At 39.9% G+C, this 26,478-nt stretch overlaps 1 protein-coding gene across 1 annotated transcript in view; it reads left to right on the top strand.

Annotated features, from left to right (window-relative positions):
- The window catches only part of SLC4A7 (solute carrier family 4 member 7), a 1,497,737-nt gene that overhangs the window by 1,122,548 nt on the left and 348,711 nt on the right, over window positions 1–26,478 (top strand). The window contains exons 12-13 of the mRNA XM_044064760.1: window positions 13,696–13,799; window positions 14,962–15,136. Coding sequence (XP_043920695.1) covers window positions 13,696–13,799; window positions 14,962–15,136 — 279 coding nt within the window. The remainder of the gene's footprint in view (window positions 1–13,695; window positions 13,800–14,961; window positions 15,137–26,478) is intronic.

A 26,478-nucleotide genomic window follows, 5' to 3' on the forward strand; every position in this document is an offset into this window, starting at 1 on the left:
ACTTCTAAAACATATGTTCCCAGTTACCTTTTTTTTCTTCTTCATCACACGTCTAACATTTGCTCTCTACCATTGACTTAATCAGTACTTATTGTTTTAAGTAGATTCAGTAACTGCAACTGCCTCTTTAAATTTCTCATATTTTTTAAAACACCTTTATTAAATTATCACTTAAGACGCAGGCAAACGTACATTAATAGCAAAGAAAACAAACCATATTAACTGTTTTTTTAAGGTACATGCATTATACATTGTTTTATTTCTTTAAAAACAACTCTAATTTAGTCCAACATTATATAAATTGCTTCAGTCCTGCCTTCCCTTAAACCTCACGCTACCTCCTGAACATTATTGTATAAGTATTGCTCCCACGAACTCCCATTTATTTCTACATTATGTGCTCCTTCCCTTTTCTTCTAAAGATCCCACTTCCAGTTCTTTTATCTGGTTCACCATATGCAGTACTTCAAATGCAGCTGTTTTAGATTTTTGATTTCCATTTTCTATTATCTGCTTTTTGGCATTCAATAGAGTTAAACTTAATAATGCCTTACTATGTCTAGGAATTCTGATCATGTGTCCAGCTCAAAAGAATCCCTTCCTTAGTTGCACCCACTTGTTCCCTCAATGTTTCTGACAGAGTACTCTGTAGTATAGGGAATTTTAGAAATCTGCAGCTCATTACACTCCCAAAAACATGTTCCAAGTTACTCCGTTCATTCTTATCACACCTCCAACATTTGCTGCCTGAGGAAAAATTCTTTGAGGTCTGCTTTAGGTATAAAATACCTGTACAAACACTTCCAAGCAGATCCTAAACCTTCTGGACTTTGCTGCATACTTGGGAGCCATACAATGTCCTCCCATTGTTCTGTTATAAATTACCTTTTCAGCCTTTCTCTTCCCAATCTTTTCTAACCTCCTCTGATTAACATCAATAGGCTGTGTAACAGAACAAAATTATGGCAAAAGTTAGGAGGCATTGCACCTAGCAAGATAAAAGCACTCTTTTCAAACTAAACAAACAATTCAGAGGACAAATTTAGCTCTAACTTTACCCCTGTCTCCCACTTAACCTCTTGTCAGGAATTACCATCAACTATAACTCCCCCTTCTATAATTAGGGAACAGGTACTCAGTGCTGTCCTGAAGGCCAAGGACACTGCATCGATGGGCCCAGACAACATCCCAGGATGGCTTCTAAATAGCATGAAACATGACCTAGTAGCTCCACTGGAATTGCTATTTAACTGTAGCCTCCAAACAAGCTGCAAGCCACATGAATGGAGAAAAGCAACTGTCATTCGTCTTCACAAAGGTGGGCCATCTACAGATCCTGTAAACTACAGACTCATAAGTCTCAATAGTCTCCTATGCAAAGCCATGGAAAGAGCTATCATGGAAATAATCAATAATGTCAAAGGAAACCTCCAGACACAGGACCCAACCCAGTTTGGTTTCGTCAAGGTAGGTCTTGCCTATTCAGCCTGATGGACTTCTTTCAGACTATAAACCCTTATGTCACCTGGTGGATTGTCAGCTGACTCACAGACAAGACCAAGGAGGTTAGAACTGGGAAAGCCACCTGTACAAAGAAGCCATTTACAAGCCACGTCCCTCAAGGATCGATTCTAGGGACCGCTCCTTTTTGGCATTTACTTCTCTGAAGTCAAGGCCACTGTCAAGGGCCTTTGGCCGACCAATTTTGTGACTATTGCAAATTAGGAGCAGTCATACAATCTTTGCACTGACACTAACGTTCTCCTGGAAGTGTTGACACAGACCAATAGTAGGTGTCAGAGCCATGGACTAAAACTAAATACCATGAAATGCATATTAGCATCCTCTAGCAAGTCATCCACCCCTGTTAACCTCTAAGAGTCGACCCAGTAGTCAGGGACATTGGGTAGACAGTAATCTAGCCTTTGACCATTACATCTCTACAGTTGTTAGGAAATCATTCTATGTTGTACAGCTTATAAACAAAGGTATGGCTTCTATGTCCATGAAGGTCATTGTTCCAGTATTTTCGGCAGTATACCTAACCAGGCATACCCAAAAATTGGAACGTCTGTAGAGGTTCTCACTAAAAGAATACAAGGCATAAGGAACATGTCCTTTGCAGACCATTTCAAAGCCCTGTCACTGCATTCTGCATCCTACAGGCTGTTGAGGGGAGATCTATGCTTGGCATACAAGGCATTGTCATACCCCACCCTGATGGACCTCCTGCATATCCGCAAAAACAGCACCAGAATTAATTATCTGTTCTAAAGACTTAAATCTTGCCTGTGATATAAGTAGGACCTGCTAGAGAGACAGGAATGTATCCCAGAGACCACCCTTTCTCTGGAACAAGCTTCCCATCCATGTAAAGCAGAGTTCCTTCTTAACTCAGTTCAAGTGTAACTTGGACATTTGGTTGGGAAACAGGACATTTATCCTTGGTTTGGTAACTATGTCTCTAATGGACACAGGCAGCCTGTAAATGGTTCATTTCCCAGGTCCCCACTTGTAAATGTTTCATCTCTTAAGCCCCTACTTACACTCATCAAGGGTACCAGAACTTGTCAGAGATTTGGGATGCATGGCTAGGCTTACAAAGGTCCTAGTGGTTGTTAGCCTGGTAGACACTTATGGACCTATGAACTTTTCTTGATATCATGCCAGTTACAGTAAACTCTCAGTTAACTGGAACTCAAGCAAGCAAGCAGAGCTCTCAAGAAACCAGAAAAAAAATCGAAGAAATACAGTACAATTTTCATTCGTTGCACTTTCTGCCCCCACCCCCCGCAGACACATACCTTAAGTTTTTAGAGTCTGAGTTTTAAAAAGGAAAGGAAGATAGGAATAAATTCCCTCTCTCCCCAACCTAAGAACAAGCCAAACCAAACAAATAGTATAGGGTACAGTATTAGTCAGGCCTATTTTAAATGGTAGCCTCAAGCAACCAGAAACTACAGATGTTAAGTTGTCTATCTCTCCTTCGTTCTTGCTGGTTGGGATCGGAGCCGATCCTCGGCACCGACTCAGCCATCTTCTATAGATCGAGAGCTGTTTACTGGCTCGAGGCTACCCCTTATCCCATGATGCCTAGCCCTAGCTACCCAGATCTCATTTGCCGCTTCAGCTGCGAGGTGTCATTTTTCTGGCTCAGGCTCGTATAAAGTTTCTTTATAGAACTTTTTTACTAGAAATAGTCTTTTTCCTAGGGGTTATTGTTAACTTTTAGTCTTATATTTGTTGTGTTAGCTAGTGTGTATTTGTAGCTTCCTTACCTCCCCTTTAGAACTCGTTTAATTTAGAGAGTTCTCCCCCTCTCCTTCCTTATCCTTTTCTTGTCAGGTTAGCCGTTTAAGTTAGAGGCTTTCCTTCTACCTTCTTTATAGGCTAGCCATTTGAGTTAGAGGCTTTCCTATCAAAAAAAAAAAAAAACTTTAGCTTTAGTCTGTAGTATACTGTGTTTTTCTATAGACTGTATTTTGATTTGTTAGCTATTGTTGTATTTTTTGTTACAGGATGTCAAAAGAATCCAAGGTGTCTGGGTTAAGAAGTGTGACTCATGCTGTCAGAAAATGTCTCTGACAGATGGGCACACTTCTTGCCTCTGTTGTTTAGGCGCTGTGCACCTGCAGGACTCTTGTTCTATATACCATGCATTTAGTCCAAGAGTTCTGCAGGAGCATAAGAATAAGCTTATTCTTAGGGGTCTTTTAAAGCCCCAGGATTCACCGGCCAAGACTCAGCCTGTGAAATCCCCTAAATCTACCAAATCGTCGGCTCCTAGTTCGGAGCCGTCTTTGGTTCAGACTCTACCTGCTACTTCAATTCCGGCTGGAACCGGTAAGACCGTCTCCCCATCAGCTCCATCAGAAACTTCGGAGCCTTCACGGAGCCACAAGAGGCGGAGGTCCCCTTCTCTGGAATCGATACATTCAGCTCCTTGGTCTCCCCTGCTTCAGAGCGAGCGCAGTCACAGATGATCTCACTCCTCTCGATCCTCTAGGCGCTCAGATCACGATGTGAAGAGAGTGGTCAGTAGGTTGCTAAAGTCGCATGCACTTGCCAAGATGTTGTCCAGCCCTTCTCAACAGGTGTCAGCTCCGTCCACTTCTATCGATGTTCCTCCTCCGACTCCATTGAGCTCGGAGCCGGAGTTCGTTGGGGTTCGAGTAGTGGAACTGTCAGCTCCGATAACTCTATCTCCTTCGGTTCCGATGTTGGCTCCGATTTCCTCGATGGTGCCGGGGCTCCCTCATCGGCTCTGAGGGGGTGAGTGGCATCAGACCCTTGTCCATCCCTGTTCTCCCTCTCGGGGCTTCGGCGCAGGTGAGCTCGGCTCCTACATCGGCCTCGGAGCCATCTCCCTCGGTGTGCGGAGAAGGATTCTGATTTCCTTGGAACCGGAGCCTTCTCTGCATCATGGCAGGGATGCCTTCGATGTCATGAGGAGTATGCTGGCCACTGAGTCAGCTCCACTGTCGGCCCCATCGGCTCTGTCCCCTGTAGTGCCTGTGCCAACCTCTGCTCCTCCCCCAGACCCCAAACATGGGGAACCGGCACTCCAGGGCATCCCATTGGATATTTCCTCTTCTTCCGAGGCCTCCCCTGATCATTCAGAGAAGCCCCCTCGTAAGAAGAAGTGCAAGAGGAAGCACATTGACTCCCCTGAGTCTGTCACTTCTGATACAGACTTAGATGATTCGGAAGGGTCCCTGAGATCCACCTCTGAAGATGTTTACTTTTCAGACATCCTAGAAATGCTTAAGCAGAGGGGGAACTGGAATCCCCTAGCCCCTACTGAGGATGAGTCTGTATTCCTCGATGCGTTCGGTTCCCGACCTTCCACCTGCTGAGTTTCTCCGCCTTTTGATCCACTTATGTCAGTGGTGGCTCGAAAGGCTTGGTCAGCCCCGGATACAGTGGAACCAACTTCGAGAAGACCTGGCAAGTTCATCACAGCACCCCATGATAAGCAGTTCCTTACCAAAGGTGTTCCTGTTTATGCCATGGTGGTAGCAGCAGCCACCAAAAAAGAGTTAGCGGAAACCTCTTCGTCTGTCCATTCTCCTAACAAGGAGTCTAGGACCATGGACAGATACAGGAAGCAAATGTTTGCTTCAGTGACCTTTTCTATGAGGTCACTGAACTACTTATGCCATTTTACCTGGCTTCAGAGGGATCTCCTTAAAGAGCTCGGAGATGCCCTTCAAGATCCATCAGCTGAGGGGGCTCAAGCTAAAGTGGCTTCCCAGCTGGCAACCCTTAATTCTGTAGTCAACTCCTCCATGAGACTCATTTCCTATGCACAAACGAACAAAACGACCGTTGAATCCACCAAAAAGAAATACAGACTCCTTGTGCAAGATGAAATAAATTACGGTGCAGCTCGAACAGGAAAACTTTATTACATGAAATAATAATCCATTTGGTTAAGCGCTTTCATCTGTTCTCATACATTCTTCCTCAGAACCTAATAATACAACTTAGCCTTAGTTAATATATCCAATTTGGCGCCAAAAATATTCAAAGCTAATTAAAAACCTTAAAGAGACATTCCTTCCATTCATGTATTACACGCAAAAAACTTCTAATACATTAATATAAATACTTCTGAATATATATCTAAATATATTATATATATAATTATGTATCAATTTATAAATACATTTTTAAAAATTTAAATAAAATACAGTATATTAAAATGCAATAAACTACAGTACAATGAATATTCATAAAAAATTGTTTGCACAGTATTAATATAAGAATATGTGCAAGGATATAAATATAAATATATATATATATATATATATATATATATATATATATATATAATATATATAACATTTGAATAAACATTAATTTATATAACATTTAATTTAACATTGAATATAATGAAAGTTGAACATAAGTATGCACACTATTACAGGACTATGTCAATATTATATATATAAGTATATATATATTTTTATATTTATATCCTTGCACATATTCTTATATTAATACTGTGCAAACATTTTTTTATGAATATTCATTGTACTGTAGTTTATTGCATTTTAATATACTGTATTTTATTTAAATTTTTAAAAATGTATTTATAAATTGATACATAATTGTATATATAATATATTTAGATATATATTCAGAAGTATTTATATTAATGTATTAGAAGTTTTTTTGCGTGTAATACATGAATGGAAGGAATGTCTCTTTAAGGTTTTTAATTAGCTTTGAATATTTTTGGCGCCAAATTGGATATATAAACTAAGGCTAAGTTGTATTATTAGGTTCTGAGGAAGTCTGTATGAGAACAGATGAAAGCGCTTAACCAAATAGATTATTATTTCATGTAATAAAGTTTTCCTGTTCGAGCTGCACCGTAATTTATTTCATCCTGCACAAGGAGTCTGTATTTCATTTCTTATGCAGCCGATGGTGCGAGTAGAGCCGCAGGTACGGGTGTGACCCTTAGGAGGCATGCATGGATGCGGTTGTGTAATTTTGCGGAACCCTTTCAAGCGTCATTCACCAACACTCCTTTGATGGTTCCTTTCTTTTTGGACCACAGGTAAAAGACACTTTGACTAGGTGTGAGCAAGAAGGCAAGACTCTCTCTGCCGTGGGAGTCTGTTTTTCCACTCCTTCTAGACCATACCCCAAGGGTCAGAAGAGTGGCAAAATGTGGTTCCAGAAATCTCAGGGAGCCTCGCCTGACACACTTAGTGATTTTTCCTCCAGGAGCAGAGGGGGAAACAACAACAACAGACGCCGCCCTCGTGGCAGAGGGGGTCCGCAGAACCAGGGCAACAGAGAATCCTTCTCTGAGAAGCCCTTTCAGTATCCCTGAAGGGTTGCCCGGCTGACCGCCTCTGGAGGCAGTCGGAGGAAGACTTTCACTGTACCCAAAAGCCTGGCAAAATTTAACGCAAGACAAATGGGTAGAGTCAATTATATCTGGAGGTTACAAAATTCCCTTCTCTCAACCCCCCCCCCCCTTACCATCAAGCAAATCCCTTCCAGATGTTCCAACCAATCTGAGGGACTAAGCAGTCATATAAGTTTCAAAACTGCTAGAAAAAAAGAGTGATCCAGGAAGTCCCGGCAGACAAACACGGATCCGGAAATTACTCAAGGTTCTTTTTGGTGCCAAAAAAGACAGGGGACTGGAGACCGATTCTAGATCTCAGCAGACTAAACAAGTCTGTTCAAAGAACAAAGTTTTGGATGGTCACACTACAGTCCATTCTACCCTTTCTGGGTCAGGACAATTGGATGTGCTCCATAGATCTTCAGGATGCATACTACCACATCAAAATGGACAGGCACCCCAGGAGATTCCTTCACTTCTGGCTGGGAGCCAGTCATTACCAGTTCAGAGCTCTGCCTTTTGGTCTCACCACAGCCCCCAGGGTGTTCACCACATGTATGGCAGTGGTCACGGCTCACCTAAGACGTCGAGGATTCCAGGTGTATCCATATCTAGATGACTGGCTCCTCACTGCTACTACCAGGCATTAACTTTTGCATGCCAGGGACTACACAATCACAATCTGCTCCCAGCTAGGCATTACAATAAACTTTGAAAAATCTGCCTTGTTACCCTGTCAATCTATCACCTATATAGGAGCAGATTTAGACATAAGGAACATGTCCGCAAGGCTACCGCCAGAAAGGGTGTCTACAATTTGCCAGCAAGTACAAATTCTAATGCAGAGCAAAAGGATCCAAGTCAGGTTCGTCCTTCAAACTCTGGGTTCCATGGCAGCAGCAATTCTTCTAATCCCACTGGCCCGCTTTCACATGAGGATCCTTCAGTGGCTTCTGTTCACACAGTGGTCTTTCCAACAGCTGCCCATGTCTCACATGATCATGATTACAGAAGCATGCAAAGGCACCTTTCCTGGTGGATGGTCTCCCCACTAGTGACTCAGGGCAGATCCTTCATTCATCCCCCTCTGGTTGCCACAGTGACCACAGACGCCTCCCTGATAGGGTGGGAGGGCATTATCAGGGCAGGACAGTCCAAGGCACTTGGCAGCCTCACGAGTACCATCTGCACATAAATGTCCTAGAAATGAGAGAGGTGCTCCTAGTGTTGCAAGCTCTTCAAGACTCTCTCCCTTCTGGGACCATTGCATTTCAAACGGACAACATGTCAGTGGTCTGGTACATCAACAAGCAGGGCGGAACCAAGTCCTACCCCCTATGTCGAGAAGCACTCAGACTCTGGCAGTGGGCGATTTCTTCCCAACGATTTCTGATTGCAACACACATCCCTGGGAGGTCCAACGTCATAGCAGACAGGCTCAGCAGAGCTATTCTCATGCCTCACGAGCAGTCTCTGAATCAGGTAGTTGCGGATCTGATCTTCCGCAAATGGGGACAGCCTTGCTGCGATCTTTTTGCCACCCCCTTCAACAGCAAGTGCAGCAACTACTTCTCCCTTCCACTTCCAGGTCACACACCCAGAGATGCTCTAGTCCACGATTGGCCTCAGGGACTTCTTTCTGCTTTCCCTCCGTTTCCCCTGCAGAAACTTATACAGAAAGCAATGTCGTTGGGTTGCAAAATGATCCTCATTGCGCCCTACTGGCCTCGACAGATATGGTTTCTGTTCCTGCACCATTACCTTCTCGATCAGCCCTGGACTGTGGATCCGATTCCAGACCTACTGATTCATCAGTCAGGTGGGCTGCATCAATCGCTCCAAACACTCCAGCTCACAGCTTGGTTGCTCCACTTCCAACCTTAGCCAGGCTTCCCAGCATTTCCCCAGCCGTGCATGAGATTATTGTCTCCTCTCACAAGTCCACAACTAGAAAAAGTTATGCTAGCAAATGGAAACGTTTTTCTTGTTGGGCAGAGGCTAGGAATGTAAATCCTTTTTCAGCCCCAGTCCACAAAATTTTGGTGTTCCTAGCACAACTTTTTTATTCTGGGTCCGCTTCTGCTATAGTCAGGGCTCAACTGGCGGCCATTTCTAACTTTCATGTTGGGTTGTCTAATTTAAACATTGTCTCATAAGCTCTGTAAAGCCTTTTTAAGAGGGACTACTCTCCTTAGACCTCCAGTGAGAGATCCCCCTCCTCCTTGGGACCTTAATTTGGTACTAACCTCTTTAATTATGCCCTCCTTTGAACCTGCAGCTTCCTGCTCCATTAAATTTCTGTCTTGGAAAACACTCTTTCTGGTAGCTATTACTTCAGCCAGACGCTTCTCTGAACTTCAGGCACTATGTGTTCTTCCTCCATACTTGGTTTTTCATAAGGACAGGGTTGCTGTGAGGACTAATCCCTCGTTCCTTCCGAAGGTTTGCTCAGGAAATAATTTAAACCAATCTATAGACCTTCCTGTGTTTTTCCCTAACCACACCAACAAGGCAGAATACAAATTACACCAATTGGATGTTTATAGACAATTGCGTTTTTACTTGCATAGGACTAAGGATATAAGGAAGTCGGACCAACTATTCCTTTCCTACGCTCTAGGCAAACAAGGTCTCCCAGTTTCCAAAGTGACCTTATCCAGGTGGTTGTCTCACATTATTACTTTCATTTATCAACTGAGAAACAAAGAGTTGCCTATCAAACCGAAAGGTCATTCTACTAGGGCTTTGCCCACCTCTGTAGCCTTCCAATCTAGGTTGCCCATGGATTCTATCTATGCAGCTGCTACGTGGGCAAATCCTCATACCTTTATTTCTCATTACAAGCTAGATATGGTCTCCAGGAGCAGAGCTGACTTTGGTTCCACTGTTCTGAAGAGTCTGTTCCAATGAGGCGCCCAGAATTGTAGGTGCTAGGGATGCTGTCCCAACCAGCAAGAACGAAGGCGAGATAGACAACTTCACATAAAGAAGTTATGTACCTACCATAATGTTCCATGTTAGTTGTCTTCATCTCGCTTTCTTTCTTGCGTCCCACCCTCCGTCCCCCTGTCCTATTGGATCGAGAGGAGTTTTGGTTTCACTGGCTGAGTGTTCTCTGGTTTGTTTCCTCTACTGACTTAGAGAGCATGACAAGTATGCTCAACCTGTTTGTTTGGACAGGTTGATTCTCTGGATATGTCTGGGGTTAGCTATTACAAACGAGATCTGGGTAGCTAGCGCTAGGCATCATGGGATAAGGGGTAGACTCGAGCCAGTAAACAGCTCTCGAGCTATAGAAGATGGCCGAGTCGGAGCCGAGGATCGGCTCCGATCTCAACCAGCAAGAAAGAAGGCGAGATGAAGACAACTAACATGGAACGTTATGGTAGTAGGTACATAACTTCTTTTTATCTGGAATCTACCAATCCCTATGGGTGTCAGTTAACCAAGATTTTACTGTATATCCTTGCATTTCGAAGTCCTTTATTTTCTTTGCCAGTGGCTCTAAATATAAAGCAAATAGGAAAGGGAAAAGAGGACACCCCTGCCTGATTCCTCTGTTGAAACGCAACATATCACAGAGGAACCCTCTCACTTTTATTTTTTGCCTCCAATACTTATTTTAACATTATTTAGCGGAGGAATGCAGGTGCTGCCATTGCCCTACTCATAAACTTGCCAAATAGTCCTGATGAGTAAAATTCTAAACTTGTGTACTTTTAATTCATTGAAACTAGCAAAACAACTTGCACTTTGCATGTCCAAGCAATACTAAGGTGAAAATAAAACTAAACATGTTTTTTCCAGAAAAACAGTCGTTTAAATAAGTAGTAAGCATTTTCAGTCTTACAGGGTATCAGCAAAACTTCATCAGACATTTAAAATAAAACACATTCCCTTAAATAGTAAACGGAATCTGTAATTTGACCCTGTAACTCTTTTCGGTTATCATGCTTTCTTTTTGATACTGCATTGACATTAATTTCAAAAATGTGATAAATTAATACTGTCATTGAACAATGGAAACTGAAGAGCATAAAATCTAAACTACCACTTAAACTCCTGCCTGTATAAAGCTGCTTTTAAATTCCGTCCTCTCAAATCTCCTCTCATTTTTCCTAAAATGAAAAATAAAATTATTTTAAAGTATTTTCCCTGCTTGCTATGTCTTCCCAAAGCATTTTTTTTCATATCACTACTCTTGATCGTTCTTACATGCTCAGATATTCTTTCAGTTTCCAACATGTTAGTCCAGTGTATAATGCATTGCATGATTGACAATGTGCATGATAAACAACTAAACCTCTTTTCTACACCAGTCTGTTTTATAGGATTCTACTTATAATTAATTGTCTTGATAGATACAGAGCATTTTTGCTAGATCACCTGTCCTGAAAAGAGGGTGTTGACCATCAAGGACTAGTAGTAGTCAGTGAAGAGTAAGACCAAAGACTGTTGTCCAGAGGCATGTGTGTATATGCAAATCGCACTGGGAGTTGAGTGGGACACTGGGAAGGCCATAACACAAAAATGCCCTGCACTACTATCAGGATGACACTGTACTGTGACACTCTGATCTCCTCTTCATACACTTTCCAGACTACTTATACTAAGTATTTCCCCACTTGCGAAGATACATCGGACAGCTTTGGGGAATGTTTGATAGCAGAACATCTACAATTGGCATTAGGCATATTTTAAAAGAATATGTGCACTTAGGCCATTCTCCGCCCCACGCTTCAAAGCCGACATTGAACTTAAAAAATAAAAAAAAAGTGTAGATTAACAGTTTTGTGGTGCTGCGTTGTACAGGTTGAGTCCTATAAAGATATTGGTCACCTCTTTCATAGTATGTTTTAAAAGGAAAGCAGATGTTTCCATTCTTGTCCAAAGTTCCAAAATGTGTAGACTCTGCGTCACATATAAATCATATATTTGGGGAAGAGTACCCTTGTGTCTTCTGAACTTCAATCATAATGATGCCTTGTGCTTTTCTATCGTCTGGTTTGGAAGATTTAGCTAATTATTTGCAAAAAAAAAAGTCATCGCATAGTAACCTCACTTTTCTTCTGTAATTTGTTTTAGGGTTAATGTTGAATCACTGCAGACATTTATTACATTGACCAAACTAAAAAACATACTGGCTATGCCCTTGCAACTCCCACTCTAATATCACCCACCCCATCCAAACACTACCTTTCTTTCCACTCCACTAACTACCTTGATTATAGCAAGCTCAGATGCTCATAAGACAGTACTTATTATACAGCATGAACAACTTCTTCTTGTAACATTTGTTAATGTCTGGTATGCACTTCACAGATAAAGATTCTAGTTGTCTACTGATGTACTATGTTCTTCATCTGTAAATATGTTGTAAGTAATTGCTATGTAAATTGTTAATCGCTATGTAATCCATTGTAACTACTGTCTGTTTGTTTTAACTGTGGAGCTTTTCTCCCCGGGCCTCCGCTGAAAATGGACCTACTTCCAGTCGGACACTCCCGGTCAACAAATATAAATAAATAAATATAAATAAATAAAGCAACATTGCTGAATGTTACACAGTACAGATTAATAGTGCAAAGATGGATTAAGTCTTCTACGCGCACACACATGGACTGTTAATTTCTCTCTATCAGATGTACACAAAGACTTGTGCCAATTCATAACTTTCATATGAGAGAGTATGACAGATTATGCTTTCTGCATGCTTTTCTCTTTGCATTTACTGTCCTACGTAAGTACAGTAATACTTTGTTGATTGCATATAAGGGATCATGTCACAATGGCCACCTTTATTCTTTCGTAGCTGTTTGGTGTGTACCTTTGTGCTAAAAGTCTGAAGTTAGCCTGCTTTCTATATGCACTTGTCCTAGACACTGCATTTCAGTTTCACACTCATTTTCTTGGATAGTCTTTCCTGTGAAAGAACCATGTAATTTCTGACTTTGCTTTTGCTGGATATGAGAGATGTAGTTCTAGACAGTGTCCAGTGTACTAGGAATAAGCTTGTTGACAAGTGTTCCTTAAACAAATTATGACGAAAGACATTACGTGTTACTGTAACAACAACAGACTTTTAAGAGTCATCCCTGTGTTCCACACACTCAGACTTTCATTTCTGTTGTATGTGGCTTTGGGATTCCTTCTGCTACTTCTTTTCCTAAAGTTGACTGAAGAATATATGAATGAGTCGTGGTTTCCTTTTTAATATTGAGAACCTGCAGCAGGATGGGTATTTCATTTCTGATTGATTGGTCAAAGAAATGTGTAGGAAATGGTTAATTAATCCTTGTAGAGTCTGGTTTATTAACCCTGTCATTGTCTGCTGCAAAAAACTTGCTCTCAGTTCTTTTATGGCACCTTTTATAAAAGCTTTATGGTTTAATTTCTACCCAAACCTTGCTTTTGGCCAGTACTGTTTTTATGTTCCGTTTGTCTTTTTTTTGCACTGGTTTCTGTATCTCTTCCTCAGCACATTGCACTATTAGAAGTGTTTGTGGTTCTTTAGTTGACCAAGATCTGATTTTGTTAATTGCTGCTGCCTTATAAGGGAAATATCTTAATGTATTATTTTTTTTTGATAATTCTCTCTTTGCTCCAGTGGACTCTGCCACTTTACTTTTTTCATTCTACAACCTAGTTTTCTGTATGTTTTGTAAGTTGTACTTCACAGATAAGATTTCATAAAAACTGAGAGAGAGAAAGCAGCACATGACATGTATTGTTAGATGACTGATTTTATTTTTTTTTTTTTACAAATTTTATAAAAAAAATAAATAAATATAACTTTGTACCAATAAGTTATTTTTGTTATAATTTAGGAAAAGCGAAAGACACCTACTGTTCCAAATGGTTCTGCTCCTGAGGCAGAGACAGAGAATGAAGAAGAGCATAATGCTGGACCCGAACTTCAGAGGACTGGAAGGTGGGCTTTCTCTTTGGGAGTATTGCCTTATATACTGTAATACTTTGTGGAGTAGGAGCCAAAGACCCTGTAGATAATAAGAGTAATTGCAGTCTAGAAATCATTAAGGTAGCAGCTGATCTGATGTTGTGATCGATTAACTGTTACGATTTCAATTCTTTAATGCCCTGCTTTGCTATTTTTTTTCTCTGTTCTATTTCCATATTTGGACTAAGTGACTGTGCCCAGACCCTGTGCTTCTCAGTCCTTTATCTACTGCTCATACTTTCAGATCTCAATCTTAACATTCATACTGCAAAAGTTACTGCATTTTAAAGTGTTTGTATGTTCACCGGATTATAAACCAAAACTTATTCTAACACTTCTTTTGTCTGGTGGAAAAGAATGCAGTGTCAAATACTGATGTAAATGTCAGTGTTTTGCTCTCACCTTGAAAGACTTGGGTATGTAAAGCTAGAAGTCTGCTTAGCACCTCACAAAAATTGTGACTTTCCAAGACCCCTAGTACAGTGATGGCACTAGGGTCCCCACATGCACTCTTTGGCTGATACCCGAATACTTAGAGAAGGCAGATGATACGGAAAGCAGACATTGGCTACACATTTCTTGGGGTAATTCCTTTTCTGAGGTGATCTCAGAGTCTTCATGTCAGCAGCTCCCCCTTAGGAGCACTTCAGGTAGTCATGTAGTGTGTGGCATGTCACAAAATGTCACAGGAGAAAAAGACTATGTTGTTATAATCAATAGTATAGTACATCAGAAATGGCTGTGTGTTGCAGATGCTGTCTTTTGATTTTAGTTTTATGGGTCTGAGAGTTCAAGTTCAAAACAAATCCTTGTATGTAAGCACACAGAATTAAACCAAAAACAAACAAGGATGATAGAGATAACGCTAACCCTCAAATGTACCTTATTTAAAGATAAGTTTTGAATGAATACTTAAAACCATCAAGCACTGGGATCATCCTAATCTACTGGGATCATCCTAATCTACTTTGGTAGTAGATTTCAGATACACAGCTTATGATGCACAAAGGAGTGTGCTCCTGATTTAATAAAAACACAACAAACGAGAGCATACTGCATAACTTCAGTCAGTAGCTGGCCAAAACTTGTTTTGTTTTTCATACCTCTGTAACCAGTTGTTGTTTCACTTATCTAGGATTTTTGGTGGCTTGGTTCTTGATGTCAAAAGGAAAGCACCTTATTACTTGAGTGACTTCAGGGACGCATTAAGCCTGCAGTGCCTGGCTTCCATTCTTTTCCTGTACTGTGCCTGTATGTCACCAGTTATCACATTTGGAGGACTCCTGGGAGAAGCAACAGAAGGCCAAATAGTAAGTACTAATTCTGGATAATAGTCTTGAAAATTCAGAATGTTTGGAGATGTAGTCCTGTTCCTTTAATCTTGCCTACAGATTTGATTGTCATGATCAAGACTAAGTGAATCTCCTTAAGAACTTCATTTAACTCATTTTATTTTACTGTAGATTTTGTGGATTTTTTTTTTGCTATGAAAATAATAACCAGGCTTGAAAACTATATGTGGTAAATGTTACTTCAGACATCTGAACAGTACATAATTTCATAGACCTTTGCTTGTGGGATTTCACAATATTTAGCATCGGATTTTAGGTATATTTTTCTTGCACTGTGATTTGTTCCTTTTAGTCTTAATAATGTAAATATATTGTACCAAAATGTTTATGTAGCTTGGAATTAAAAAATAGTTTCATTTTGAGCCACTGATTTTTTTTTCCATGGAAAGTGCTTGTCTGAAATACTGCAAGTTATCTACATCTAACCTTCACCTGTTGGTTGTCTGTCATGATCAGTAGGAAACAGTGATTCTGGTATCTGTTGTGCTAAAGGAATGTGTTTGCATTTGTGGAATGACATGCCTTTTCTTGATCTATGGGCCTATAGAACGACACTTACTCAGAACAGTGCAACGCAATATCTTCAAGCACATGTTAATGTAATTATATGGAGGGTAGTAGTGTGAGTAGGGACCAGGTTGAGGAGACCCTGGAGAGGTGGAGATATGCTGTAGAGTGGAAAGGAATGACGGTCAGCAGGACTAAGACAGAGTATATGTGTGTGAATAAGAGGGAGGACAGAGGAATGGTGAGGATGTAGGGAGTAGAGTTGGAAAAGGTGGACAAGTTTAAATACTTGAGATCAACAGTTCAGAGTAATGGTGAGTGTGGAATAGAGGCAAAGAAGAGAGTATAGGCAGGGTAGGGAAGAGTGTCAGGAGTGATTTGTGACAGACGAGTACCAGTAAGAGTGAAAGGGAAGGTCTACAAGAGGGTAGGTGAGACCAGCTATGTTATATGGGTTGGAGATGGTGGCACTGGCAAAAAGGCAGGAGTCAGAGCTGGATGTGGCAGAGTTAAAGATGTTAAGATTTGCACTGGGTGTGACGAAGATGGATAGGATTAGGAATCTGTATATTAAAGTGCCAGCTCAGGTTGGACGGTTTGGAGACAAAGCCAGAGAGGCGAGATTGCATTGGTTTGGACGTGCTGAGGAGGGATGCTGGGTATATTGGGAAAAGGATGCTAAGGGTGGAGCTGCCAGGTAAGGGGAAAAGAGGAAGGCCTAAGATAAGGTTTATGGATGTGGTGAGAGAAGACATGCAGGTGGTTAGTGTGACATAGCAAGATGCAGAGGACAGGAAGAATTGGAAACAGATGATCCACTGTGGCGACCGCTAACTGGAACAGCTGAAAGAAAAAAAAGAGTAGACAGTAAGGAGGTTATCTGATCTTCTGCTAGCCCTTTTTCAGCTTTTAAACCCAGTAACATGGGCTGCCTCTTTCTATTTCCAGAGCCACATCACCTTATCATGGTGATTAATAGTGTCACTACTACTGTAGATAGTTTTCTGTAACTTTGTAAAGTATTAATTTTTAGGAAAGTGTGTGCACACATTAATTTTAGTTACAGTGTGTATGCATATGTTATTAAAGATGAGGCAGTGCATCTGAATTCGGAATTCCTAATGTTTACTGACTGTGGCCATCCTAGCTTCCTGACTTTGTAACATTGACATTTCACTTTCCTGATTGCTACTGTAATTAATAAACATTTCATGTTGGAGATACACAGGATTCAAAAACAGACTAAGTAAACTACAGTTCCAGCTTGACCATGTAATAGTACAAAAATGCAAACTAAATCTCCCCACACAGTCAGGCCAGTAAAGGAACAGAGCAACAGAAAACTAGTTAACATCTAAAAATTATGCAAAGCAAGGCCGCACATGTTGATAGATCCAAAGAATATAAGTAGCAATTGCAGTAAAATGGAAGATAAGTGTTGTACCAGAATAAAGAATAAGAAGTCCACTGTAATAATGGTGAATGAAGAACTAGAAACAGGAAGCTTGACAGTGAAATAACCAGAGTCAGTTAAAGCCATAGTATGGTCCATAGGCAGCTGTCAAACACCATCTTCAAGATAAATTGAAAGTCTGCTCTGTTTGCCTCCAGAACAAAAGTGATATTAGTTATGATTGCCTGGGCACAGTTATGTTCTGTTGTGTGTGTTAATAGTTTACCTGTAACACAAATATAAAGAAGAGCAAAAGATTGTATCTCAACTATGTAATCATTTCTCTTGCAATGAACAAATTGCTTAGAATTGGGCAAGGTTAATGAGGTACAGTTTAAAAACGTTTTATTCAGTAATTAAATGCCACATGATGTCTTTTTGTTGACCAAAGTTGTACTCTGTTAGAATGCACTAGTCACTCCTTGACATCTGAACAGTCATAATACTTTAAATTTTATTTTTTTTAAATTGTATACACATTTTATTTTTTTTAAACATCTGTATTAAATCACAATATGCACTGACGTAGGTACACATACATTAATAGAAAACTATACTGGCAGTATACATATATTTTCTTTTTAACAATTGTCATTCACTCCAGTATTACGTAAATTGCTCAATTTCTACCTTCACTTAAGCCTCACTCCTCCTGCAGAACATTAGTGTGCCCCTATTCTTCCTGCAGTGTCATTTAAATATATTTAATTTATTCCTTCCCTTTTCTAAAGATCCCGCCTCCAGTTCTCATGGTTGGTTAAGATTTTGATTTCCATTTTCTAGCAGTTGCTTTATTGGCAACCAATAGCATTGTTTGATAAGACCTTACTATGTACAGACAATTCAGATCTTGTATCCCAGCTCAAAAGAATAATATTCCTAGTTACACCCATCTGCCCCCACCAACATTTCTGATAAAGTACTCCAGAGGAAATTTTTAAAGTCTGCCAGCTGTTAAACTCTCAAAAAACATGTTCCTGATTGCCTCTATCTTTTCCATCATACCTCCACCATTTGCCGTCTACCTTTGGAAAATTTTCTGAAGTCTACTTGGGGGTTTAAAAATGCCTATGCAAACACTTTCAAGCAAAAATCCTAAACTTTCTAGACTTAGTTGCATACTTGTGAGTCATAGCGATGTTCTGTCATTGAACCTTTCTAAATTGTTTTTCCAGTCTTCCCAATCTTTTCTGACCTTCTCTAGTCGATTCTTTTAGCTGTTCAATATTTTACATGCTGTACTAAGTATCCCCTTTTTAAACAGCAGCTTCTGATGTAGATTAAACTAAAAACTCTTTTATTGGATCTGTTCTTACACTTAGCACTCTCTTGACACTTTCCCTTCGTCTGAACTCTGATATCAGTCTGTAGTAGGGAAGGCAGCCTCTAACTTAGAGTCCAGATTCCAGCTTGGCCTAATCCCACTATGTCGCCTTTCTGTTCCTAGTTATTTGTTCCCAGTGTTAAGGTTCCTTTGCCAGTTTTCTCTTATAAATTCCAGCCTCTTGTTACCTATTTTCTATACCCGTACATTCAGTCATTCCTATTGGCAAAGTCTCCAATTCCATTCCTATGTTGACTTAGTTGTTGGAATACTTTCTGCTACTTTATGAATATAATATTCTTGGTGGTGGTGGTTCTCCTTAAAGGCCTGTATCCAAAATCCTACTATGCCCTTATTTCTCAACCCCCCCCCCCCATTTCATCCTCATTCCTTTCTACTTTGATTTATACATACTCTCCCATTTTGTGCTTAAGTAACTTGCTCATTGTGAACAAATCTTATAGCCAGGGTACCTTCCATTGCTTTTCCGTATGTCTGTACAGGTATGTTTTTTAAAACTGTACTGCTAATAATTATGCTAGAATTTGTCACGGCATGGTTAGTACTGTTGATAGCAGTTTTACTATTGTAACTGTACAGTGGTAAGGTTTGTTTCTGTATAACAATTCCTTAACATATACTCTAGTGTCTTCACAGCTAAAAATAAAACACGTTTGATTATTTTCACACTATGGGTTCATTGTGTAATTACAGTAGCACTATCCACAGTGTGCTTTATGACAAGATATCATCAACACTTGGGTATATAAACTAAACTTTACCCCATGCCTTACTGTCCTCTTCATGTGAGTATATCCTGTGATAAAACACATCTTATTGTGTAGGCTTCTTTAACTGTACAGTGGCTGGGCAGATTCACTGCACTACTATTGCTGTGGTATTCGTTTAGCTTTTTCATCAATCATGGGAAAAAAATCACTTATTTTCTAGTACCAGCTTCAAAATCCAGTGTTCATGTTAACTAGAATTAAGCCAGTGTGTAATATAAAGAGACGCTGCCAAAGGTTTAACTTGTATAATTTCATCTCATTGCTGCTACGAGGTCTAAACACTCTCACCTCAAGCTCTAAATGGCCACAGCAGTTATTACACAGTAACATGTTCTGTCACTCTGTACTATGCATGCTTTCACTCCCTGATTTTCTTTTATTTATTGATTGATTTTAGATTTGTTACATGGGAAGGTGGGCTGATCTGTTGATCTTTTTCAGCCATAACACCAGACCTAAAAATCAGTAGAAGTAGAGAAGGCAGGATGGCACTATTTGATAGCAGGTAGCTGTCCAAATGCACCAAGGTAACAATGATAATCCAAGAAATTCAGTATTTACTAGACTATGTATTCATTAGTTGCAATGTATACAGTGTAATTAAAGTTTGATTGTAGAAAGACTAAGACAGAGATTTTTTTTGGTTAGGTGTTATGACGGTTGCTGCTAGGAAGGTTTATCAAAACAGTGATTTATTTATTTATTGAATTTACATTTGTCAACTTGACTAGATGTGCTGGTGTAATACCAGGCCTGCAATGGCTGATAATCTCATCTCTGTCAAGAGTTGAGGACCATAACATGGCAAGTGCAGCATATATCCAAGTTGTAGACTGTTGCAATAATGTAAGGATAGTTTGAAGGAAGAAGTTGTTGGAGTGGTTCTTATGTCTGAAGAATAAATAGCATTCAGTGCAGCAAGAACGTGTTTATGGAAAGCCTTTTCAATGTAGTTTAAGTTCTGAAGGGATATGTAACTTGGGTGGTAGACAGTCCTGCTAGGGTAATAGCTTGCACTCTCATACAGAGGGTGAGAATGTAGAGGACCGCAGTTTAAGAAAACAAGCTTGTATGTAGTAGTGGCCAGTAAGAGAAAAGTTCTAAGATTAGCCTTAAGGGTACTGGTCCAAAGTAATAAATTAGTGTTGTGTTCTGCTATGAAACTGGTTAATGAAGCAGCAAATTCTCTTTACTGCTTTTGTAGGAGTTGCAGTCTTTTGAGTTATATGGGACAAAACGAGGATGCCATTCCTTGAATTTTGGTATGAAGATATGTTTTGGCTTTACAGTACTGGTAATCAGGGGTTAAGAAGGCATGTTGTTTTAGTCTACGAAAGTTTCAGATGCTTGAGTAATTTGACCATAAATTCATTATGATCATTAAATAATACTAGATTAAGTAAATTGTCATATATCCCTAAAGTGTTAAATGTTTTTAGCGGAACAGTAATTGATAATGGTGGTCAGTTACTGAGATGTTGGTCTATTTTCAAATAACATTAATTTGTTTTTTGATGAGCTATTAGATTATAGTGGTAAATATTAAAATATTCCTGTAAAACATTCTGCAAGACTGTGTCATTGGCAAATGGAAGTAAGAGGAGGTTATTGGCATAAATGTAACATGTTGATCTTGCTAATATCTTGGGGAAGGTAGAAAATGGAAGTGCATTGCCACATTCGGAGTCTTGAGGACCTCAGATGATAAGTGTGATATAGGGGATAGAACATTGTTTACTTTACTTGTAAACATCTGTGTACCCGATAGTTGAATAGCTAGGGTAAGTGGTCTCTACCAGCAGGTAGAGAAGAAAGCTGTTCTATAAGGAGAGAGTGCTGTAATGAATCTAAAGGCTTTTCAGAGAACATAGAAGATGGCACCAGGTAGTTAATCATTCTCAAAATTATAAAAGGTGATTTTAGTAGCTTGAAATACAGCAACATAATTACATTTAGGGTGGGATCCGTCTTGTCTGAAGGAGATGATCTCTATCTTGAATGAACTGAACCATCTGAGATATGCTCAAGAGTCTTTGCTATTGATGGAAAAATGACAGTAGAGCAAAAGTATTCCGGGTGGGTGAGGTCGCTAAATTGAGGCAGTGGAATTGCTCTTGCACTTTTCCATTCAGTAAATATGATGCTTGTGGGAGGAGAGATGTTGAATGTAGAAGAAACTGGCAAAGAAAGGAATACATTTCCTTAGTAAAGTCAGCTGGAAAGGATTAAATGAAGTTTTAGTAGTTGTATTTTGTAATTTTTTGTGAGAAGCTCATACTGCAGTGGAAGCAAAGGTACTAAATTCAAAATTAAGGTAAAGTAGCTGGGAGCTGAGATCTTCTTGAGTCAGTATTGCAAATTGAGTGGGGGAGGGTGGTGGCAGTGTGAGGACTAGGGCTTTTAAAGAAATGTTTAAATTCTTCTGCAGAGTCCTTAGGTGGAGCAGAAGTATTGTTTAAGCTGCTGATTGATATATAAGAGCTGTCTGGTGAGTGGCAAGAAGGTTTTTGACTTTGGCCCAGTAAAATATTGGATTACTTAATAAGCATTGTTGCTGCATTATGCAGTAGTTGCATTTAGTCTGCTCTTATTCCCTGTCCCACTGTTAATAAGCACATGCACACACACACACACACACACACACACACACACACACACACACACACACACGCATGTAGTGATTCTTTTTAACACCTGTTGTTTTTTAGATGCATTGTGTTTTGTTTGTGCACATCAGGTCAAATGTTTTCAATGAAAGATGGAATTATCTTGCTTTCAACTTTTGTCCCATCTTTCTGCTTTTACTGTGGACACGCACATTATATATTATGGGTTGTGGGTTGTGATTGATCAAGATATGAAAAAGTTACATGACTGCTTTTTCTGAAGTATTTCATTCCCCTTTATAACCTTGAGTGTCTGCCTTTGTATTTCAGTCCCTTTTCACAGTGAGTCATGCACTTTGTGTGTGATGTGTTTCTGTCGTTTTCTTGCTCCTATGTAGACCTCTGCTTTTGCCTTCAGATGCATCTTTTGTATTATTGAAATGTATGACTCTGCTCATAGGTTGGTACTAGGCTATCTGCTCTAGGGCCTATACAAGCCTAACCATAACAATTCCCTGGCTATTTCTTCCCACAGTATTTACTTCCCTGGAACCCTATCTAGAAGAGGGACTGATGTGATCCCCAGGATGAATTTCCTATCTCCTATCCAATCATCAAGGTTCCTTTTGAAGAGGGCCAAAGAGGCGCTCTGCTTGACATGTATGGGCAGTCTATTCCAGAGTCTGGGGAGTCTTATGGTCAGGAACTTTCCCTCCAGCATGTTTTGTTTATTGTGATGATGAGGTTTGGATCCCTGGAACATGTGTCTCTGAGGGATTGGGATTTCTTTAAGTGTAGCATGTCCAACAGCTCTGGGTTTGACATGGCCTTGTATGTTAAGCAGAGATCTCCTCTGAGTAGACGATATGCGACAGAGTATAGGTGGAGTTTTTTTAGATGGTCAGCATAGGGCATCTGCTTTAGGCCTGTGATTCTTTTAATGAGGTATTTCTGCGGCCTTGCCAGTTGTTGCAGATGTCTTGAGAGTTACATACCAAATGGGGCATTGTATTCTATAATGGGTCTAATGAAGGATGAGTACAGTGGGACAATGACCTCATTTTTTCTGGATGAAAAGCCCTTAGTGATGAGGTGTGCCACATAGAAGGATTTCCTGACTGCTGTGGCGATGTGGTTATCGAAGGTGAGACCACTGTCCACCTGTGTCCCTAAGTTTATCACACTTTCAGTGTTTAGTTTACTGCCACCTATGTAGTAATTCACAGGTACATGTTTTTTCCCAAAGGGGATAACTATACATTTCTTGGCATTGAGCTTGAGCCCATGGCTCATCTGTTTCTGTAAGGCCCTTTTGTGGAATATCCACATCATTTGCGGATTCAATAATGGCTCCCAGTTTGCAGTCATCTGTGAACTTTGTTAGCCAGAGTCCCTTAGTGCAGGGATTCTATGGAAATCTTCTGAGTAGGCACTTTTTTCTGTTGTTGCTATGTGCATGGCACATGAGAACAGCAGGCAGGAAATAATCAAAAGCTTAGCATTTGTATCTAGTCTGGTGTTCTGTGTAATAATTGTTGTATTTTACAAGTACATGTGTTTTTGTAGACTGTGTAACAAAACTCATGCTTACTTACAGGTGACGTCAGAATTACTTATTTAAATGAGACTTAACTAAATTGTATTGTAGAACAGAGCTACTTAACAGGCTGCAGCTTGTACTATGACGCTTCATTTTGTACCACTGTAGAAAACCAAACAGCAAGTTGTGCTACTGTCTCAGACAACTTTGAAGATGTGTCATGAGAGTTCCAAAGACATAATCTACAGACATTCAGAAAAATGATATTCAGTTTCACGTTGGTCTAAAAATTTAATGTATTCGACCCCTGTCTGTTAAATTTTTGATCTGATGCTACCTACCTTCCAAGCAAATGCTATTGGTCACTTGTGTGCATTGATTAGATAGGTTTTGTGTTTCCATCTAATGGCAAATTATATAAATGAACTAAAGCAGAAGTAGTTACTGATAACAATCGGTAGACATAAGGGAATAGGCAAATGATGGTAAATTTCTTAAAAAAAAACATATTTAAGCATGCCGAATGTATTTCTTACATGTACTAAATAATTCATTTTTATGTGTTTGTGTGGGGGAGGGGGTAGAGGGTGGGGTGCAAAATGTCAAATTCACTAATGTCGACAATTAAAGGTAAAAAAAATTGAGATGTCACTGTGCACATACTGAGGAATGACCTTGGAGTATGCAAACCATTAAGTAAAAAAGTTAAAAACAATCCTTTTTGCAGGGGGATAGCAGCCCTGTATACCCCTGCTAATTTTATATTCTAAATCTGAGATACACAATGCCAGGAAATCAGTCAAGAAAAAAGGTGAATTCCAGTGTTGGTAGAGCCACAAAAGTAGGAGCAGCAAAAACCACAAAGTTGTCAGCCACTAAAACAGTCGTAGGAAGCGTTTAATAGAAAAACGATAAAAGCATCCACAGTTAACTGGTTTTGTCTTTTTGTTTACCAAGACATAATCAAAACTCTGAATGCAACTCAAACTAACTCCATTTAAATAGATACAAGGACAGACACACCTCTAAAATAAACCAATCATCACCAATTGGTGATGTATCAATGAAGAAAAAATATTTTTTTTTTAAAAAGAACACAAGCTTGGTTGAGTTATGTACTGTAAGAGTCGATGCACACAAAGCAAAACTTGCACTTTAACATAATGTACTTGCTGTTCTTTTAAGCTCACTACTGATTAAACTATTTTCATTTAAATCAGGAAAGCTTGTAGTGTCCAGCCTTAAATTTCCTGGTGAAGCAGCTTGTTCTGCCAATCACGTACAAAAGAAGAGATGTTTATTTGTTCCATACCCAAGAAAGAAAACTTGTGAGCCCAATACAAACCATGGCATGCCTGGCTAAGGCACTTTTATCATCTTTACATTGAATACTGTAAAGATACTAGTAAATGCACTTGTTTAAATTGTTTTTAGTTTTACCTACATAAAAAAGTGGGGCACGATGCACATGTAATCATGTAAATAACTCTCTGGGAAGAGCAATTATACTTCCCACTGTGACCAGACATATCAAGTTTTCCTAGTAAAGAACCATTGCAGAATGTATTAATATAGGGGGCATTGATGGCAATGCCCACATTTCTTAGTAGGTGTTAGTCCAGCAAGGTGGTCAATATGGTTCTCCAAAAGAGATTTTATGTTCCATTTATTTTTTGTATGCAAAAGATGGTAAAGTGGATAAAATGTTTTTGGTGCTTTCATCACTTTGCAACAAGAAGAAAGAAGTTCTTACGTTAAATCTCCTCAATATCCTTGGCATCCAGCATGTGTAGTACAGTACCTTGTTGCTATATCCTCAGCCTCAAAATGATTGCCCTTTCTCACTGCTTGGCTTAACCCACTCCTGATACTTGTGTTTCCTCTGAGCCCATATTTCATCTCTTATGGGGTCCAGGGGGGGTAGTCACAGTCCAAAAACATGGATCACAACTTCTCAAATTGCTCCAGGCACTCAATATCTTCTGACATCAAACATGAAGCCCTTATGTATTGGCTCTTAACCACACCCTTCTGATGGAGGAGGTGGCTTCTGGTAAAGAACAGAAATGTGTTGCAATAAGTTATCTTCCAGTAGATACTAGACAAAACTCTTCGTTGGCACCTTTTCTGATATTGACATCAAGGTAGTTAATTCTGTCAAGCTTGCATAAATAAACTTAAGAAAGGAAGTACTAGCTTGAAGTAGGGAATAAAATCATCCAGCTCAGCCGTGTTGCCTTGCCAAATAATCAGTAAGTCATCAAGATGTGATGCCTGTGCACTGGCTCAGCAATCAAGGAGCTTCAGTCCTCACCACTAACACCAGTGAGGGGCGTCCGTATAGGGAAAGGATAATAAATACACACACACAGTAAAGTACAATTTCCCTTAAGAGCACACAGAGATCACAGTCAGTCTGGGGCTGGTTTCTCCCTTTCTCTCCAGGTCCCTAATAAGACTCCCCACTGGCACAGCTTTAGGGTCCAAATCTCAGGCTAGTGGGCAAGCTAAAACCTCCAGCAACCCTCTCTGTCCAACCAGTGCTTCGTGTCCCAGCCCAAGTAGCTGACACACACACACACACACACACACACACACACACACACACACACACACACACACACACACATACACACTTTGAGATAAGAGTTATATACAACCACACACACACTCCTGGGGAAGGCTGGCACAGGTTTTCCAGCTGTGCCCCTTTTACCCAGACTGTATGGTAGTACCACCTGTCACCATCCACTAATATTTATCAGTTACTAAAAGGCCCTTATAAAAGGGTGTCCAATTATACTGTGCAATATTGTTATCCAAATGGCAAGTGTGACTGAACAGCAAGGCTACTGGAGTGGCTTTGTACAATATCACTAAATACATGCAATGTACTATTAGAGCTTAAATTTTCTCTACGCAAAACAGCCACAGTTGAAAGGTTTAAAAATATTTAATAAGTAATAAAAACACAATACAGTACTTCGTAGTACACAGTGCTAGTCAAGAGTTCAGAAATCACAGAGAAATACTTAAAATAATACAGTAGAAAAGTTCTGACAATACAGAAAAAAGTTTA

This window comes from Protopterus annectens, chromosome 3.part0 (assembly GCF_019279795.1).
Source record: "Protopterus annectens isolate FY-2018-M chromosome 3.part0, PAN1.0, whole genome shotgun sequence".
NCBI classification, from domain to species: Eukaryota; Metazoa; Chordata; order Ceratodontiformes; family Protopteridae; genus Protopterus; species Protopterus annectens.